Genomic DNA, 17,854 nt, shown 5'->3' on the forward strand with positions numbered 1-17,854 from the left:
GTCAGATATTTGAGACTAAATTGTTAAGATTTTATACAAGGTATCTTTATGTCAGGATCTTCATAACTGAAGTTCATTTCTATTTTCTGAATTTGCTTATCCTATATTCACAGCAGATTATCAATATTATAATGCATTACCGAACAATCCCTTCAAACACAGTTCACTAGATGGAGTGCCCATGCTTACTATGCATCTTTAACAAATACATTCAGACTCCAGCATCCTCCACTGACATTCACCTCATATAAAAAAAGTTTAAGTGCTTGCTTCAGCACTACTATTCTAAAATGGGAATGATACAGAGATTAGCATGGCCTTGCACAAGGATGACATGCAAATTTGTGAAATGTTCCATATTATATTAAAAATAAAAGTAAAAAGAAGTTCACAAAAACATTTGAGTCAAACCCCTCTTAAAGTTGCCAAATAAACTCACCACTGGCAACTCCTTGTCTGGGGAAACACTCAAATAGTGAATTCTTCAACATTCATGTAAGTGTTAAATTCATTGATGATTATTTGTATGTTTTTATTTTATTTTTAAAAATATTTATTTTTTAGTTTTCGGCAGACACAACATCTTTGTTTGTATGTGGGGCTAAGGATCGAACCTGGGCTGCACGCATGCAGTAGCGCGCTACCGCTTAAGCTACATCCCCAGCCCCAATTATTTGTTTGTTTAAAAAAAAATTTTTTTTTTCTACTAGGGATTGAACTCAGGGACACTTTACCACTAAGCCACATCCTGTGCCCTCTCTATTTTTAAATTTTGAGATGGGGCCTTGCTAAGTTGCTGAGGCTAGCCTCAAACTTGTAATTCTCCTGCCTCAGCCTCCTCAGTTGCTGGGATTATAGGCATGTGTGACTATTTGTATGTATTTTAAAAATATGGCTGGTTCAAGCTACTATAATTAAGACTAGCTGATGTGCACTCAGGAAATGCAAATGAATTTTGATGTGGGCCAAAGAAAAATATAAGAAAATAAATTTGCCCAAAGCTAAAAAAGTATTTCTTGAAGCGAGGTGCAGTAGCACCAAGAGACTCAGGAAGTTAAGATAAGAGGATTCCGGGGCTAGGATTGTGGCTCAGCAGTAGAGCACTCACTTAGCACAGGCGGGACTCGGTTCGATTCTCAGTACCACATAAAAATAAAGGCATTGTGTTGTGTTCATCTACAAAAAAAAAAAAAAAAAAAGATTCTCTCTCTCTCTCCTTAAAAAAAAAAAAAGATAAGAGGATTCCAAGTTTAAGGTCAGACTCAGCAATTTAGCAAGACTGTCTCAAAATAAAAAACAAAAAGGAGGAGTAGGGATGTAGTTCAGTGGTAAAACACCCTTGGGTTCAATCTCAGTACAAAAAATAAAAATAACTATTCATAATATATTCTAAGGTTAAATGTAAAGGATCGCTTATCATCATCCCATGTTATGCTGGCTTGAGGACTGACTACTATGCTACACTAGGATCCTACTCCAGCAGCTTTAGATATGTAGATTCCAACATAAGCTCTTGAAGCTTGGTTTTTTTACTCTAAAATAAAATACATGATGCTATCACTAAAAGTAGAATTGTGCTATCCAATAGAGTAGCCTTTAATTGTATGCAGCTGCTGTGTGCAGTGGCACATGCCTGTAATCCTAGTGGCTTGAAAGGTTGAGGCAAGAGGACAGCAAGTTCAAAGCTAGCCTCAGCAACTAAGCGAGACCCTGTCTCCAAATAATATATAAAAAGGGCTGGGAGCCAGGAGCTGAGGCACACACATGTAATTCCAGCGGCTCAGGAGGCTGAGGCAGGAGGACTGCAGTTCAATGCCAGCATCAACAAAAGTGAGGCACTGAGCAGCTCAGTGAGACCCTGTTTCTAAATAAAATACAAAATAGGGATGAGGATATGACTTAGTGGCCGAGTGCTCCTGAGTTCAATTCCCCAGTACGTGCCCACCCTCCCAAAAAAGGACTGGGGATGTGGATCAGTGGTTAAGTGCCCCTGGGTTCAATTCCTGGCTAAGAAAAAAAATGTATGTAGTCATTTAAATTTAAATAAAATTACGTTGTGATTCTGCAATCTGTATATGGGGTAAAAATGGGAGTTCATAATCCGCTTGAATCAAATGTATGAAATATGATATGTCAAGAGCTTTGTAATATTTTGAACAACTAATAATAAAAAATTAAAAATAAATAAATAAATTTAAATAAAATTAAAAATTCAGTTCCTCAGTCACATTAGCCACTTTTTGAGCACTCTATAACCACATGAGGCTAGTGACTACTCTTCTGGATAGCACAGATATGGAACATTCCCACTGTCATTGAAAGCTCTGACATTCATTTTATCTGTCTAGAGAATTCCCTCCTTCTTTGGCCTCCTACCCAGATGAAATCATTCTTGATTAATTTTATTTTTTTTAATACTTTATTTTTTAGTTTTCGGTGGACACAACATCTTTATTTTTTATGTGGTGCTGAGAATCAAACCCAGCGCCACGAATGCCAGGTGAGTGAGCTACCGCTTGAGCCACATCCCCAGCCCTTGATTAATTTTATATATGTCATTTCTTCTTAAAAAGATTTTATCAAGGGGCTGGGGATGTGGTTCAAGCGGTAGCGCGCTGGCCTGGCATGCATGCGGCCCGGGTTCGATCCTCAGCACCACATACCAACAAAGATGTTGTGTCCGCCTAGAACTAAAAAATAAATATTAAAAATTCTCTCTCTCTCTCTCTCTCTCTCCTTTCTCTCTCTTAAAAAAAAAAAGATTTTATCAATATATGTGTAATGTATCTTTAAGCAATATATTATTTATTTATTCATTTTTTAAAAAAGAGTCTCTCAAGAGCTGGAGGGATTTTTTAAAAAAAATATTTATTCTTAAGTTTTATGTGGACACAACATCTTTATTTAACATTTACGTGGTGCTGAGGATCGAACCCAGTGTCTCGTGCATGGTAGGTGAGCACTCTACCACTGAGCCACAACCCCAGCCCCAAGCAATATATTATTTATTTGGTTTGTTTAAAAATTTCATAAAAAGGTGCCAGGTGTGATGGCACACTTCTGTAATCTCAGCAACTTGGGAGGCTAAAGCAGGAGGATCACAAGCTCAAAGCCAGCCTGGGCAAAATAAAAAATAAAAAGGATGAGGATGCCAGCTCAGTGGTAAAGTGCCCCTGAGTTCAATCCCTAGTATGGCAAATATAAATTAAAAAATAAAAATAAACTTTATAAAAAGGTACATAGTCTGCTGAAACTTGCTTTTTACACTTTAAACTATAGACTATTTGGAGGTGCTCTTCATTTTCACTCTTGTACAAATGGAACAAGAAACAAGGAACACTCTTCCTTGCAATGGAAGGGTATGACATATTTAATCAATAAATATTCACATAGCATCTTCCATTTGCCAGACGCTCTTCTAGGTAATATGGATAAATTTAATGAATTAAAAAAAAATACAAAAATTTTTGCCCTTGCTTGAAAAAGAGAACTGTGCTTAGCAAAATGATATTTAATCATTTGTGACAGGCATTAACATGCATAATCAGAAATCATGAGCAATGGATTACTTAAGGAAACCAATAAAAAGTATAAAGAGGTAATGTATATGTAAGTTAAAGTTCAAAAAGTCTAGATGAGATTTTAAACTGTTTCTTTTGGGAGAATTAATCTGCTTTTATCTGTTGGATTCCATGAAAAAAACTGGTCCTGAGATACCAAATCTACAGGAACTTCTAGCAGGTGAAAGACCAAGGAGGAATAGTCAATTTCATGGATAGTCCCAAGTAACAGAGAAACATGGAGAAAGCAGTTAAAGTAAAATTATCAGAAAACTCAGGCTCATTTTTCTTTCTTTCTTTTTCTTTTTGGTAACCGGGGTGGAACTCAAGGGCATTCAACCACTGAACCACATCGCTAGCCTTATTTTGTATTTTATGTAGAGACAGGATCTCACTGAGCTCTTAGCACCTTGCTTTTGCTGAAGCTGGTTTTGAACTTGCAATCCACTTGGCTCAGCCTCCCGAGCTGCTGGGATTATAGGTGTGTGCCACTGCACCTGGCTTGGTTCGTTTTCCTAACTATGTTGAAAGTTTAGTTGACTTTCATTTCTGGTAGCCTGTTTTTTTTTTTTTTTGGTGGGGGGGTGCGGTGGTGGTGGTGGTACCGGGGATTAAACCCAGGGGCACTGAAACACTGAGCCACATCACCAGACTTATTTTGTATTTTATTTAGAGATGGAGTCTCACGAAGTTGCTTAGTGCCTCATTTTTGCTGAGGCTGGCTTTGAACTCTTGGTCCTCCTGTCTCAGCCTCTTGAGCCACTGGGATTACAGGTGTGTGCCACCATGTGTGGCTATGACAGCCTGTTTTGAAGGACGGTTTCTATAGAATGGAATACCCCAGAGAATACAATGGCGCAAAGGACAGAGAGAAAACATGGCCCCTAGGAGAGTAAGGAAAGGATCAGCACAAGTTACAGTATGAGAAAGCCACTAATTACTTCCATATGTGTTGAAGGCAAAAAATGTACTCTACCCAGGCCATAATGTAAGTCATGACTTATTGTGAAACTCACCAACATAGTATCTTTCCTCTTAATCACTATATATACCTCATTTTCCAAAGAAATTTTCTGTTTTCCCTTTAGTTTTGGAGAGTACATTAACTCTAACCCAACGACCCACTCTTCAGAAAACCAGTGGTAGCTGAGATACTGCTACTTACCAGTTCCGATGGAGAGGCCACTGCTATTAGAACGGATGGTCTTAGAATTCAAGACTTTCTCTGAGGAAACATATTCAGTCAGTAAGCATTGTATACAGACACAGGCAGGAAAAGTGAGGAGAAATCAGGAGGGAGGTAATAACTGCTATCTCAGACTCCAGATAACTTCATAATGATTAGGGCATGTTGTCCATTATAAGACTTAGAGAAGTAGCCTCTTTACTACAGGAATATTTTTTTTCCCAAGAATATGACCAATAGTACTGTAGGTGTAGATCAAGCCTGTCTAAGCCATCCCAATCCCTCACATATGAAACCCTTACCAACTATGAGAATGGTGTGCCAACCATGGCAGGATAGATCTGGGACATGATGCAGAGATCCGAAAATAGGCCGAGGCCATGAGGTACAGATATCAGAACCATGTGGTCTCTCTGTGGGGGTCATTGCCAGGCGACCATTACCACCATTTCCCCAAGCAAAAATGTGATTATCTAGAAAAAAAAAATTAAACAGAATATCATTTATTGGAACACTGGCCTCCCAACTTTTGGAGTTCCCCATCTTTTTAGAGATAGAAAACTGTCCCAAATGAGGGTAATTTGTTTATTCCCCTACAGAAGCCTAAATTCCTCCTGATCCCACCCAGGTAAAAAATAAACAACAAACAACAACAACAAAAAACCCCCAGCTCCTATGTATTGCCATTCATACACTGCTTTACTCACTCAACAACTTTTTACTGGTCGTTCAAACATTTATTAGACATCTACTTCATGACAGGCACTGCCTGAGGTGAATGAGCAGTGAACAAAATTAAGTCCCTGCTCCTCTGGAACCAACACTGGAGCAGGAGAGACTGATAATATACGAAGAAATATCTAATGCTTCAGGGAGTAATATGTGTTATGAAGGAAGATAAGTGGAGATGAAAAATAAGCAGAAAAAAAGAATAATCACAGGAAGGGGTTTATTATAGAAAGGGTGGTCAGAGAAGTACTTTTGGATGCTTAAGTAGAAATGTGGTTGAAATGAGGGAGAGAGTTTCTAGGCAGATGGAACAGTAAGCGCAAGGTAAAATAAGTGCAAAAGGATGAGGAGGAGCTTGTGGCTGGAGCAAAGTAACAAACGACAGAGTGGTCAAAGGAGAGATGAGGAGATGGCTGCAGTCCTGGTTATACAGGACTGTAGAGGCTACTATGATGTCTTTGGTTTTTCCTGACTGATGTAGGAAGCCCTTAGAGGTTCTGAACAGGAGGTATTTAAAAGAATCCCTGAGGCTACAATGAGGAAAAGAAATGCAAAGAAGTCAGGGTGGAAGCGGGGAAACCAGCTATAGTAAGTGGTGATGATAAGTTGTTGGGTATGTTTTGAAGATAATCAATAGGATTTGCTGATGAATGGGATGAATGGTATAGGATGGAGCTGCCACTTATAGACGGGAAGGCTGCAGAGTAACATGTTTTGGGCATAAAATAAGAATACATTGTTTGTCTATGATGCCAAATCCAGGATCCTGATTCTTATCCAAATCAGGCCTTTTTGCTTTTAATTCGAAGGAGGGTTCTACTAATGATTATGCTAAGATAATAGGCATTAGGAATCACCTAGGATAACTGGGCTATCTTTTGTAACACTTAGATTGAGAGGCTGTTGAATAATATAAAGTTTCAGGAATGAACTCACTCTGGAGAGAGGACTGAGCACTGGAAGAAGTTGGATGCCTCTAGTTGGACGCCTCTATCATAGTATTGAAAGATCTGCCTATATTCTTTCCAGTTACCTAGTTACTGATAATTGGCACCAGTGTGGTGCTTGGCAAGCTATAGACAGAAATTCTTGATAATTCTGAAAACATTTTACCCAAAAAATTAATTAAAAATTTAAAAGGAAAGAACTTAGAAATCAACTCATTATTATCTAGAAATCTGACCCTTAAAAAAATCACTATATTTAACATACAAAAGTCAATGAGTCTCAAGATATATAATAATTGGCCATTGATTTCCTATAAATAAAAAAGTAAATCATAATCGAGCTATATAAAAACTAGTCCCAATAAAAACATATCCATCTGTTCAGAAAGCTGGAAATGACAACTCACCATCAGTGGCAGCAATGGTGAACTCGTCACCACAGGAGACCCTGATCACTTGCTTCCCACCAAGGGGTCCCCCCAACAGGTTGATTCCCAGACGCTTCTTATAATTCCCAACGCCCAGCTGCCCACACTTATTACAGCCAAAGGTCAATAACCGGCCTCGCTCTGAAAGAGAAGCCAAAATAAATAACCAGGCACAAATGGGTTACCGAAGGAAGACATAATGAGTCCCTGCATTAGTGTCTAGTTGTTAGCTAGCCACATGATCCTGGATCTATGGAGGCTACACAATCTAAGCACTGCAATCTGTTAGATCCATTAATCGACTCAATATTTTATTCTGTCTCCAATATTGTATTTTTAATGTGGAAAATGGATACTACCTTTCTTCTAATACATAAAGGGTACTAATTAGAGACAATATGTCAGGCATCAGAGGTGTGGTATTCTCAGAGAAATATATTTATCATGCATTTATAATGATTAAAAGTAAAAAATATGTGCTTGAATGCCTGATTGTTAAGGACAATACTAGATGGGGAAAATCAGGAAGATGAAAATGTCATTAAGAAAAGCTAATACGTTGGCTTGGGAGTCTGAGGCAGGAGTACTGTGAGTTTAAAGCCAGCCCCAGCAACTCAGTAGGGCCCTAAGCAACTCAGTGAGACTCTGTCTCTAAATAAAATATAAAAAGGGCTGTGGATGTAGCTCAGTGGTTGAGCGTCCCTGACTTAATTCTCAGTATCAAAAAAAAAAAAAAAGCAAAGCAAAGCTAACACTTGAGCTCCTAAGGGACACAATACAGTTGAAAATCAACTCACCATCAATAGCAGCTGTATGGGTCTTGCCTGGGGCAATGGTACGAATCTTATAAAAGGACAGTTGCTTGGCCAATGTAAAGGAGGTAGTGTAGGGAACCTCATGGTATGCCTGAAACAAGTAAAAGAGAAAGCAAAGATTTGTGAGAAAAAATGGAGAAATAATCAGGCTGAGAATGGATGAGGACCAAATGAATGGTTGCCAAGAAAAGAGTGTAGGTAGCTTTCCATTTTAACACAATACAAAAAGAAACAAGCTCAAAATGCAAACACAGAATTTAGCATATGAAGCAAGGCTTTCTGAAAATAAATTTTTACATTCTAAATTAAGATATACCACACGAAAACTCTCCATCCCAGAAATATTTATGTAAGGATACAATTATTGACATCTGCCTTGGTTTCACAATGCATACCTCAAAAGTGCAGGGAATTCAAATCCTGAAGATTCTCTCCAGCCTATGAAACATCATGTGATCTAACTTAATCTAGGGGGTCAAAAGTGTTTAACTTCTTAAAAACCCATGTTGCCTTTGAATTAGTATAAAAATATCCTCCCCTATAAGTTTAAAATTTCACAACAAATCCAATATTCCAACCCAACACAAAATCAAACAGTATAATTCTGAATATGCCTTTCAAACTACACACTCCCCAGTCTCACCCAGAGTTTATACTTACCTGAAAATTGCTACTTCACAGACTGCTTAAAATTTAACTTTTGTGTTTTTCTTTTTGGGGCATAATATTTAGGTAATTAGATCAAGGTCAAATTGTAAACTTTGACTTTTATCAGGTGGTTGAGTTCTAGGGCTGTGTTAGTCTACCTTCTATCATTAACTTTTATGTTTTTCATTGAGTCAGAAAAATTCTTGTTACTTTGGTTCTTTAGAAATGACAAAAACTGGGGCTGGGGAGATAGCTCGGCTGGTAGAGCGCTTGCCTTATATGCACAAAGCCCTGGGTTTGATCCCCAGCACCATCACCAAAAGAAAGAAAAGAAAAAAGAAATGACAAAAACTCATCATACTTACACAAAGAGGAACCTACGATTTAGTATCAGTGAATTTCATGACATCCTTGAAGGGGGAGAATGGCAATTATACTTAATAAATCTATACAGGATCAGTGATTTGAGAACAATAAATCTAAAAAACTCTCCAGGGGGTAATGAATGGAAATGTTACTTTCTTTCATGTTAATTTTCTTGTTCCTCTTTTAATAATAAGGTATAATCTGAATTTTTTCATTTTGTTCTTTATAATCAATTTATTTACTGAGGCATGATATACTGCAAAATACCACACAGCATGATATATATTTTTTTGTGTGTACCCATTTGTAAAACCACCACCAGATCAAGACAGAAATCATTCCCATCATCCCAGGATCCCTCTCACCTCTTCTGACAATAACCAGACCCCTTCACCCAGAGATAACCACTATTTTGATTTCTGCCGTCCGAAGTTAATTCTGCCTGTTCTTGAAGTTCACCTAATTGGAATCATACAGTATGTATATTTTTTGTGTGGCTGGTTTCTTTTGCTAAAAATAATATATGTGAGATCATCACCTTATTTAAAAAAAAAATATATATATATATATTAGTTGTAGATGGACAGTCAATACCTTCATTTTATTCATTTATTTTTTTATGTGGTACTAAGGATCGAACCCAGTGCCTCACACATTCTAGACAAGTGTTCTACCACTGAGCTAAAACCTCAACCAGCTTCATTCTTAAATCAAATTCCATGGTCACTGACCAATAATCCCAAAGAAATTTCAACCAGGAGAAGTTCTAATGGTATGGTTGGAACTTGGAGGGGGCACTCACTTCATGGTTGATGATTCCGGACATGCATTGATTCAGACCCAATTTATTGAATTCATTAAGTCCACAAGCCAGCACTTTGCCTGACTGGGTCAGCAGGAAGGTCCCATCACAGCCACACTGAACTGCAACAATAATCAAGGCCTTAGGAACATCTACCTGTAAGGGAAAAGTAAGTTGGAAGAAAATGACAACAGGGAAGTAGAGGATGGTCCATTCTCTTCAGATTTGCCCATCAGCTGAAGGGCTAGTATTTCCAACCAGGAAGAAAAAAGTGGCAGTTCCAGTTCAACTAGACAGTCCCTGTCTGTTTTAGTAACAGATCCTACTTTTCTGAAGGAGAAGACTGCTCAAAACAAGCTGGAAAGGAGATGCTTGAATTCCTTACTGGTTTCATCCTCTAAGACGGAGGGCTTCTTGACAGCTATCAAAGATACTTAATGGACCTGTGGGTTCCAAGCTGTTCATTTTATAAGAGAGGTGACAGGGTACCGAGATGGCAGCTAGGACTTCCAAATGCCCACATTCTTTTTTTAAAAACTTTAAAAAAATATATTTTGGGGGGTATAGTCCAAGAAGGGGAATAGCTGGGTCAAATGGTGGTTCCATTCCCAGCTTTCCAAAGGAAAGCTATACCCAAAAGACCTAAAAAGAGCATACTACAGGGACACAGCCACATCAATGTTTATAGCAGCACAATTCACAATAGGTAGAATGTGCAACCAACCTAGATGCCCTTCAATAGATGAATGGATTAAAAAATGTGGCATTTATACACAATGAAATATTACTCAGCACTAAAAACTAACAAGATCATGGCATTTGCAGGGAAATGAATAACATTAGAGCAGATTATGCTAAGTGAAGTTAGCCAATCCCTAAAAACAAATGCCGAATGTCTTCTCTGATATAAGGGGGGTGACTCAAAATGAGATAGGGAGGAAGGGCATGAGAAGAAGACTACCACTACCAGAAGAGAGGTGGGAGGGGAAAAAGAGGGAGAAGGGGAGTTGCACGGAAGATAGAAGGAGAACCTCATTGTTATAGAGAATACATGTATGATGTTGTGATGAGAAAAAGAAAAAAAAAGTGTATCACATTAGATTGGATAGAGAGAAATGATGGGAGGGAAGGGGAGGAGGAGGGGGGATAGGAAGGGCACAGAATAGAATAGAAATTATGATTGCTGTATGTATATAGGTGACTCTATTACCAGTGTGATTCTGCAATCTGTACAATTAGAAAAATGAGAAATTATACCCCAATGATTCAAATGTATGAATTGCCAAGATCATTGAAATGTCACGTGTAGCTTAAAAAAAAAAAAAAAATATATATATATATATATATATATATATATACATAAAAAACAGATGAGACAAGTGGTAAGATGGTGAATATAAACTCAAATCATGAAACCAAATATCTAGTGGAGTTACTGCTATTTTATCCACACACTGGTAAAAGAAGGGAAAATCTGAGCCATAATAAAAATAATAAGGGCTGGGGATGTGGCTCAAGCGGTAGTGCGCTCGCCTGCCATGCGTGCGGCCCGGGTTCGATCCTCAGCACCACATACCAACAAAGATGTTGTGTCCACCGAGAACTAAAAAATAAATATTAAAAATTCTCTCTCTCTCTCTCTCTCTCCTCTCTCTCACTCTATTTAAAAAAATAATAATAATAAGAGAATTGGATTGGAAAAAAAAATTGTTTTAGTTATACATGACAGTAGAATGTACTTGAACAAATTATACATATATGGAATATAACTTCCCATTCTTCTGGTTACACAGGATATGAAAATACATTGGTCGTGTATTCATATATGAACATAAAAAAGTTATGTCCAATTCATTCTACTATCTTCCCTATTTCCATTCCCTTTTTCTTCCCTTCATTCTCCTTTGTCTAATCCAAAGTACTTCTATTCTTCCCTACCTCCCCCCACTTATTTTGAGTTAGCATCCGAATATCCGAGAGAACATTTGCAAATGCCCACATTCTTCTTTAGTTAATGTGTATGAAACCTGAAGCCTCAAACCTCACAATTTCTACGATAGCTTTCAGAAGAGCAACTTCTGTGAATCCCATCGAGGGTGGACCCCACAAAAACACCAGTTAATTTTTTAAATGTAAATAAAAATTTGTAACAGTAAATGGTATAGTCAATGGTAGGTACCCCTCCAGCCTATGCCCCAGGGGGGTGTGAGAGAAGAAGATGACTTTCCCTCAGCTGGTTTCAACTCCAGTGAGCCTCTCAAAGTGCCAGCTCTTGAAGTGCTGAGTAATTAGATATGACGATTTGCACCACATGATTCCTAAACAAAAACTATTTCATCTGGTGTTTAACATAGAAACCACGAGGAGAAAATGGCTGTGTTAAGAGATAGTATATTGCTTTCCAGTATATTCCTGAGGAGTTTTCTATGTATATTTAACATTATGTGATTTTTCCTCTGTATATGCTGATTTTAGCTCTCATCCCTGAATAAGATGTGACTCTACTGTGTCCACAGTAGTTGTATCCACTATGATTTAGTCAGATGATAAGACCACACAACACTAACCCAGGAATCCTAGATTGTCAAAATACTTTAGAAATTAACAACTTGATATGAAGAGTCAGGAAAAGAATGTGTTCTTCCTATGTGACTTAGATAAGCTTTAGGAAGAAGCTGCTTCTGACTTTACCTTTTGTGGTGTATAGTAATCCTCTTCTGAATCCAAACCTAGTCGTCCTGAAACACAAATAAGAAACAAAGTAATTTGGATTACAGCCTTCTTTCAAATGAAGATGTTCTATAGAGTCTCTTTAATGAAATTAACACTTCTCTCTCTTTTTTAAATATTTATTTTTTAGTTGTAGTTGGACACAATACCTTTATTTTACTTATTTATTTTTATGTGGTGCTGAGGATCATACCCAGGGCCTCGAGTCTGCTATGTAAGTGCTCGACTGCTGAGCCATAACCTCAGCCCTGGAATAGAGCTACGTGATATGTTTGGATGCATGCAAATCTGAAGTTGGATTGTGCACCGGTGAAGAAGTAAACAGAAGTAAGGCTACACTTACCATACTCTCCACAGCCCCAAGAATAGACTTCCTTATTTCGTGTCAGAACCACTACATGATTATCTCCACAGGAGACCTGTTCCACTGGATTGTTGAGGAAGAAGTTCAATTGCATGGGTTCTAGCACTTCCGGGCCAGCAACCTTGTCCACCCCCATGCAGCCATAATAATCTGATCCAAACGCATAGAGCTGACCCTCATCTGCAAAAGAAAAGCAAACAACTCATCACAGGACTGACTTATTTTGTCCAATCAGAAAGCTGGACAGGGCTAAAATGAGGATCCAGCCAATGATCGCACATGAGTTTACTGTATCAGAGAAACCAAAAGGACACATTATGTAAGTCTAGAGCTGTCTGTATTTAAGTCTAGAGCTGTATGTGTTTATTATTACTGTAATAAATAGTTTAAAAATGGCAGTGCTGTCATGTTTAAGGACTCTATCTTAGAGATAGAAAGAGAAGTACCAGGAATCATAAAATGAGTAATGACTAGCCCAAAACTAAATTTAGCTCTTGATCCTGATTTTGTTATCCACAGCCTCCAGAGGTAGTAAGATTATTTTCTCCCTCAAATGGGATACACAAAGTATTTCTCCTAATCCTGCCTCTTCTGTGTTATCCACCTATTCCGTCTATCTTCTCCTTGCCAATCATTCCCTAAGAACAGCAAATTGGGATTATAGTTATTAATGGGCATATTTCTCAATGTCTTTGTTTCCTTGAACACTGTTTTTTTTTTTTTATGGTGTGTGGGGGGGTTAAAATCTTAACTAAAACTACACAGATTTAAGCACAATCTCTACATTAAATGTACTCAGATGCTTTCTGTTGATGGCTTACCTGTTACACAGACTGTGAAATCATCACCACATGACACCTGACGGATAGCTTTGCCTTGCAACTTTTCCACATGCTTTGGCTGTCGATAGGAAGCTTTGTCTCCATGGCCCAGCTGACCGTGGAGTTTAGTACCTCCTTGCATGTTCTGTGAAATAAAGAGGTCTTGTGAAATTTTAACTTTTCACACTAACAGGTTATCTTTAAAATAACTTCTTTTCTTCTTCTTCGAGTGTGAGTGTGGTACGGGGATGGTACTGGGGAGCAAACTTAGAATTCTATCTCAGGGCTACATTTCCAGCCCTTTTTATTTCTGAAATGGGAGTCTTGCCAAAGTGCCCAGACTCGCCTCAAATTTGAGATCTTCTGCCTAAGCCTCCAGGGTATCTGGGATTATAGCTGCACCCAGCTATATAACCTCTTATAAAAAAATAAAAAGGAAAAAAACAGCTGGAAATTTAGAAATTAGAAAAAAAATGGGTAAGGGGATTAAACCTTTTAATAGTAGGTAGTATAAAATCACTGCCCACGGGTTAAAAATTTTAAAATGTATTAACAAGCCTTAAAAGGATACATTTCTCTTGTTCTTCAACTAACTCTAAGGTGAACTATATATTTAATTATGGATAATTTTGGTCAGTTTACTTGAAACACAGAACAGTTATAAAAAAAATCTGGCAACATCAAAGAATGCTGCTATACAGAACTGAGAACAGTCTTTTTGACTTTTCTACAGTTTACAGAGATAAGTAATTCTTTTCAAGGACTCAACTATAAGTCCTTATACAAATGATGTTTAAAGCACTGGTTTCACTCTACTTCTGGAAGCCACCCCCAGGGGCTAATTCTTTAAGGAACAGGGTCTTAGGAAATAACAGTAAGTCATCACTCTATAACCAAGGCCATATCATTCTTTCAACCACTCAACAGTTATGTGCCTACTCCTCACTCATGGGAGATAACTTTAGTCCCTGTCCTCATGGAGAAGATATTGTTAAACCATTGAAAACAATGAATTCCCTCAGGGAAAGGAACCAAGGGCAGAATATAAGGTAGGGTAAAGAAACAGCAGCATGAAATAAGTCTGAGAAGGCAAGGCCAAAGAGACAGGGGGAAGCCACTAGAACCTGCTCCCAAGGAAGGTGAGTGAAAACAATGCTTCAAGAAGGGAGTGGTCAAGGGGAGGGGAGTATAAGGAGGGCAGCAGAATACAACAGACACTAGTATTGCTGTATGTATATACGTGGCTATATAACCAATGTGAACCTGCAATCTGTACACGTAGAAAAATGAGAATTCATACCCCATTTGAATCAAATGTATGATATGTCAAGATCGTTGTATTGTCTTGAGTAACTAATTAAAAAAAAAAAGAAAGAAAGAAAAGGGAGTGGTACATGATGGCAAACACTGCCAAGAGGTTAATAAGGTAAGGGCTAAAATGCATCCGTTTTGCTGGGCACAAAGGTGCACAACTGTAATCCCAGAAACTTGGGAGGCTGAGGCAGGATTACAAATTCAGGGCCAGCCTGGACAACTTAGCAAGACCTTATCTCAAAATTAAAAATAAAAGGGCTGGGGATGTAGCTCAGTAGTGGAATGCCCTGGGTCAATCCCTTGTCCCATGAAAATAAAAAAAAAAATCCATAAACCAAAAAGAAAACACAACATCTGTTTTATTTTGGCAATTTATCAGTTATTTTGTCAAGACTCAACTGAGTGATAGGGATGAAGGTTTCACTGCAGGTGAAGGAGAAAATGGGAGGTAAGAAACAGCAAACTCACTGTGTTAAGCAGGTAAGAAGGCAACCAAGGAAAGTTCTATGTAAGATATACCTAGGCATCTTCAACCACCAGTGGGAGTCAGGTTTCCTGACATAGTGCATTATTTCATTGTAAAGCTATTTCACAAATACTAGCTGCTCTGAACCTCACAATAATGAAACACAGTACATCCTCTAACTATAAATTGAAGAGCCAGGTCTTCTTCTGAGTCCAAAGCTAGGGCTCTTTTAGTTTTCTTTGCCTCTTTCATTCATTCAGAAAATGCTGACAGGTAACCTAGTATGTACCAGGCATGCTAGATACATCAGTGATCCAAAGAGAATTTCTGCTCTCGTAGAGCTGAAGTTCCATCACCCCATGTTGCAGCCTGCATCATATGACTAACAAAATGCTTTGACATCATGGCCCAGGAAACAAGTAGGCTGACAGCACTGTTTCAAAAGTCCTTAGCTTTCACTTACCACCCAGGTGTACAGTTCCTTCTCCACTGTGACCACAGCAAAGTGGGTATTCCCAGCGCACACCTGCCGGGCACTACAGCCACTCTTGATGACATCCAGTTTCTGGGGGGTGGCTTTCCCACCACCCCAAACATAGACTTCACTGGTTCGTGATGTTACCACAGCAATGGGTGCTTCGGTCACGGTGCTTGACCTGCCAGCAACCCCCAGAACAAAGGCACATTTAACATAAAAACAATCTCAAAGAAGACTGCTTCCAGTCTGTTCCCTTAAAAGAACTGCCAATTATGATATAAAAAAAATATATTCTTTCAATCCTCACTCACAGCAAGCTTTGCAATTCTTGCCTCAGGTATTCATCACAGTTTGGCCAAGCCAGTTTCTAGTCTGATCCATAACACCTATACTTTTCAACGTTCATCAATGTAATGCTGTCCAAGTTAGTGTAAGGTGAAATTATGGCTCTCTTTTCAGAAATTTAAGCACATGGTGGCTCCTAAGAAGATATCAAAGGCCACTGGGATCAAATAATGCATAGACCTAAGTAAGACCCTTCTGGTGGAAATTCAGTACATATAGTATTAATAGTTTCTTGAGCCATTACCTTGGTCTCTTTGTAGGTGCATTAAGCAGAGTGACTTTTTCTTCCATCTCTCTACCAAAAGAAAAGCAAAAGACACATGAATTTTGAAATGATAGGTTTCTATAAGGCAACAGTGTCTCTTTACTACATTTCACAGATTTAATCTTATTAACTGAATGCATCCTACAATATGACAATATTTTTAGGAAGGTACCTTGATACAACTCAAAACAGTTATAAGATCTTGCATTAGACAATTGATTATATTAAAGAGAGTCAGTAGTTTGGGGCCATTTGCTTTCTATTTCTGAGAACCAGTCTAGGTTGGAGCAGGGAGCCTCAAGAACCTCTGATGCACATGATAGATATCTCCATCTGGTCTGCCCACTGACTCCCCAAATGAAGCATCTCTAAACCTGGGCTTATTATCGCTTTCCTAAACCAGCTTTGCTTTCTGACTTGCTTATTTCTGTAACTGGCAAACTCCTTCCCCCTTCTTCAATCATCTTTGACTCCTTTCTCCTCCTTTCTTCAACATTTCAATTCTATGGATCTTACCTATACAGCACCTTTTATAAAACACAACTCTTCCTGTCCAGTCTCATCACCTTAGCTCTGGGCAACTTTATTTCCTATCTATACTGTGGCAGTGCCTCCTAGTCAGCCTCACTCACCATAGTCCTGCCCACTTTCATCAGTTCTTTGCTAACCTAACATCAATCCTAGTACTGCTAAAAGACTCTTCCTTAAGTACGCCTCTCATCATGTGAGCTGTTCTCTCCTAAATGCCCAATACTTCTGTACTATTTTTAAATTAAGCCTGGTATTCAAGATTCTCTCTTTGTGGTCTTTTTTTTTTTTTCCCACTTACACCTTATGTTCTGGTCCAGGATTATCATTCTGACTAAATCTATCATAGCTGAACTATTAGGACAGTGCTCAGGTATCAGTAATTTGTGAAAGCTCCTGAGATTTTGCATGGAGAACCCCAGGTCTAGAACAGCTAATATAGCCAAATAGGGCTTTGTGTTTCCTGAACATTTCCCACAACTCCTTGTGTCTGTGCTTCTGCTTATGCTATTTTCTCTGTCTAGAAAACTTCTATCTTATGTTTTTTTCATCAAAGTACAAAATTTCAACAAAGTACTCCAGGTAAATATATAATTATTTCAATAAAAATTTCAATTAAAAATTATCAACTAAGGTTCTACTAGTACTGATAGATGTTGGCATATTCCACTGAGTGAAACTACAAAATTGACACTTGTTAAATTGCTTACTGTACTGAATAAACTCTATTTTGTCCAAAACTGGGTTGCTGCAGTGGCATATGCCTATAATTCCAGTGATTTAGGAGGCTGAGGTAGGGGGAATCATAAGTTCCAGGCCAGTCTGGGCAGCTTTATAACACCCCATCTCAAAATAAAATAAACTGGTAAAAGGGCTGGGGATGTAGCTCAGAGATAGAACTGTCCTGGGTTCAATTCCTAGTACCATAAAAAATTTATTAATTGGAGTATGTCAATAAGAGATTTAAACATTGACTATATTGTTGGGTATAAACTAGATAAAATTTATAAATGTGTTTAACCAACCCCAAAGGGTGATATTGCTTGAATTAGCATAAAACAT

General features: G+C 38.2%; 1 protein-coding gene and 1 non-coding gene across 2 annotated transcripts in view; one reads left to right on the forward strand and one right to left on the reverse strand.

Annotated features, from left to right (window-relative positions):
- Positions 1 to 17,854, reverse strand: part of Nek9 (NIMA related kinase 9) — a 39,738-nt gene that overhangs the window by 7,325 nt on the left and 14,559 nt on the right. The window contains exons 9-18 of the mRNA XM_005321246.5: positions 16,244 to 16,294; positions 15,640 to 15,832; positions 13,397 to 13,541; positions 12,555 to 12,755; positions 12,173 to 12,219; positions 9,482 to 9,637; positions 7,648 to 7,756; positions 6,830 to 6,991; positions 5,049 to 5,219; positions 4,726 to 4,785 (exon numbers count right to left, since the gene is read on the reverse strand). Coding sequence (XP_005321303.1) covers positions 4,726 to 4,785; positions 5,049 to 5,219; positions 6,830 to 6,991; positions 7,648 to 7,756; positions 9,482 to 9,637; positions 12,173 to 12,219; positions 12,555 to 12,755; positions 13,397 to 13,541; positions 15,640 to 15,832; positions 16,244 to 16,294 — 1,295 coding nt within the window. The remainder of the gene's footprint in view (positions 1 to 4,725; positions 4,786 to 5,048; positions 5,220 to 6,829; positions 6,992 to 7,647; positions 7,757 to 9,481; positions 9,638 to 12,172; positions 12,220 to 12,554; positions 12,756 to 13,396; positions 13,542 to 15,639; positions 15,833 to 16,243; positions 16,295 to 17,854) is intronic.
- LOC120886967 (U6 spliceosomal RNA) lies at positions 262 to 364 on the forward strand. Its single transcript, XR_005730150.1, has one exon. It is a non-coding gene; the product is annotated as a U6 spliceosomal RNA (small nuclear RNA).

This window comes from Ictidomys tridecemlineatus, chromosome 5 (assembly GCF_052094955.1).
Source record: "Ictidomys tridecemlineatus isolate mIctTri1 chromosome 5, mIctTri1.hap1, whole genome shotgun sequence".
Lineage (NCBI taxonomy): Eukaryota > Metazoa > Chordata > Mammalia > Rodentia > Sciuridae > Ictidomys > Ictidomys tridecemlineatus.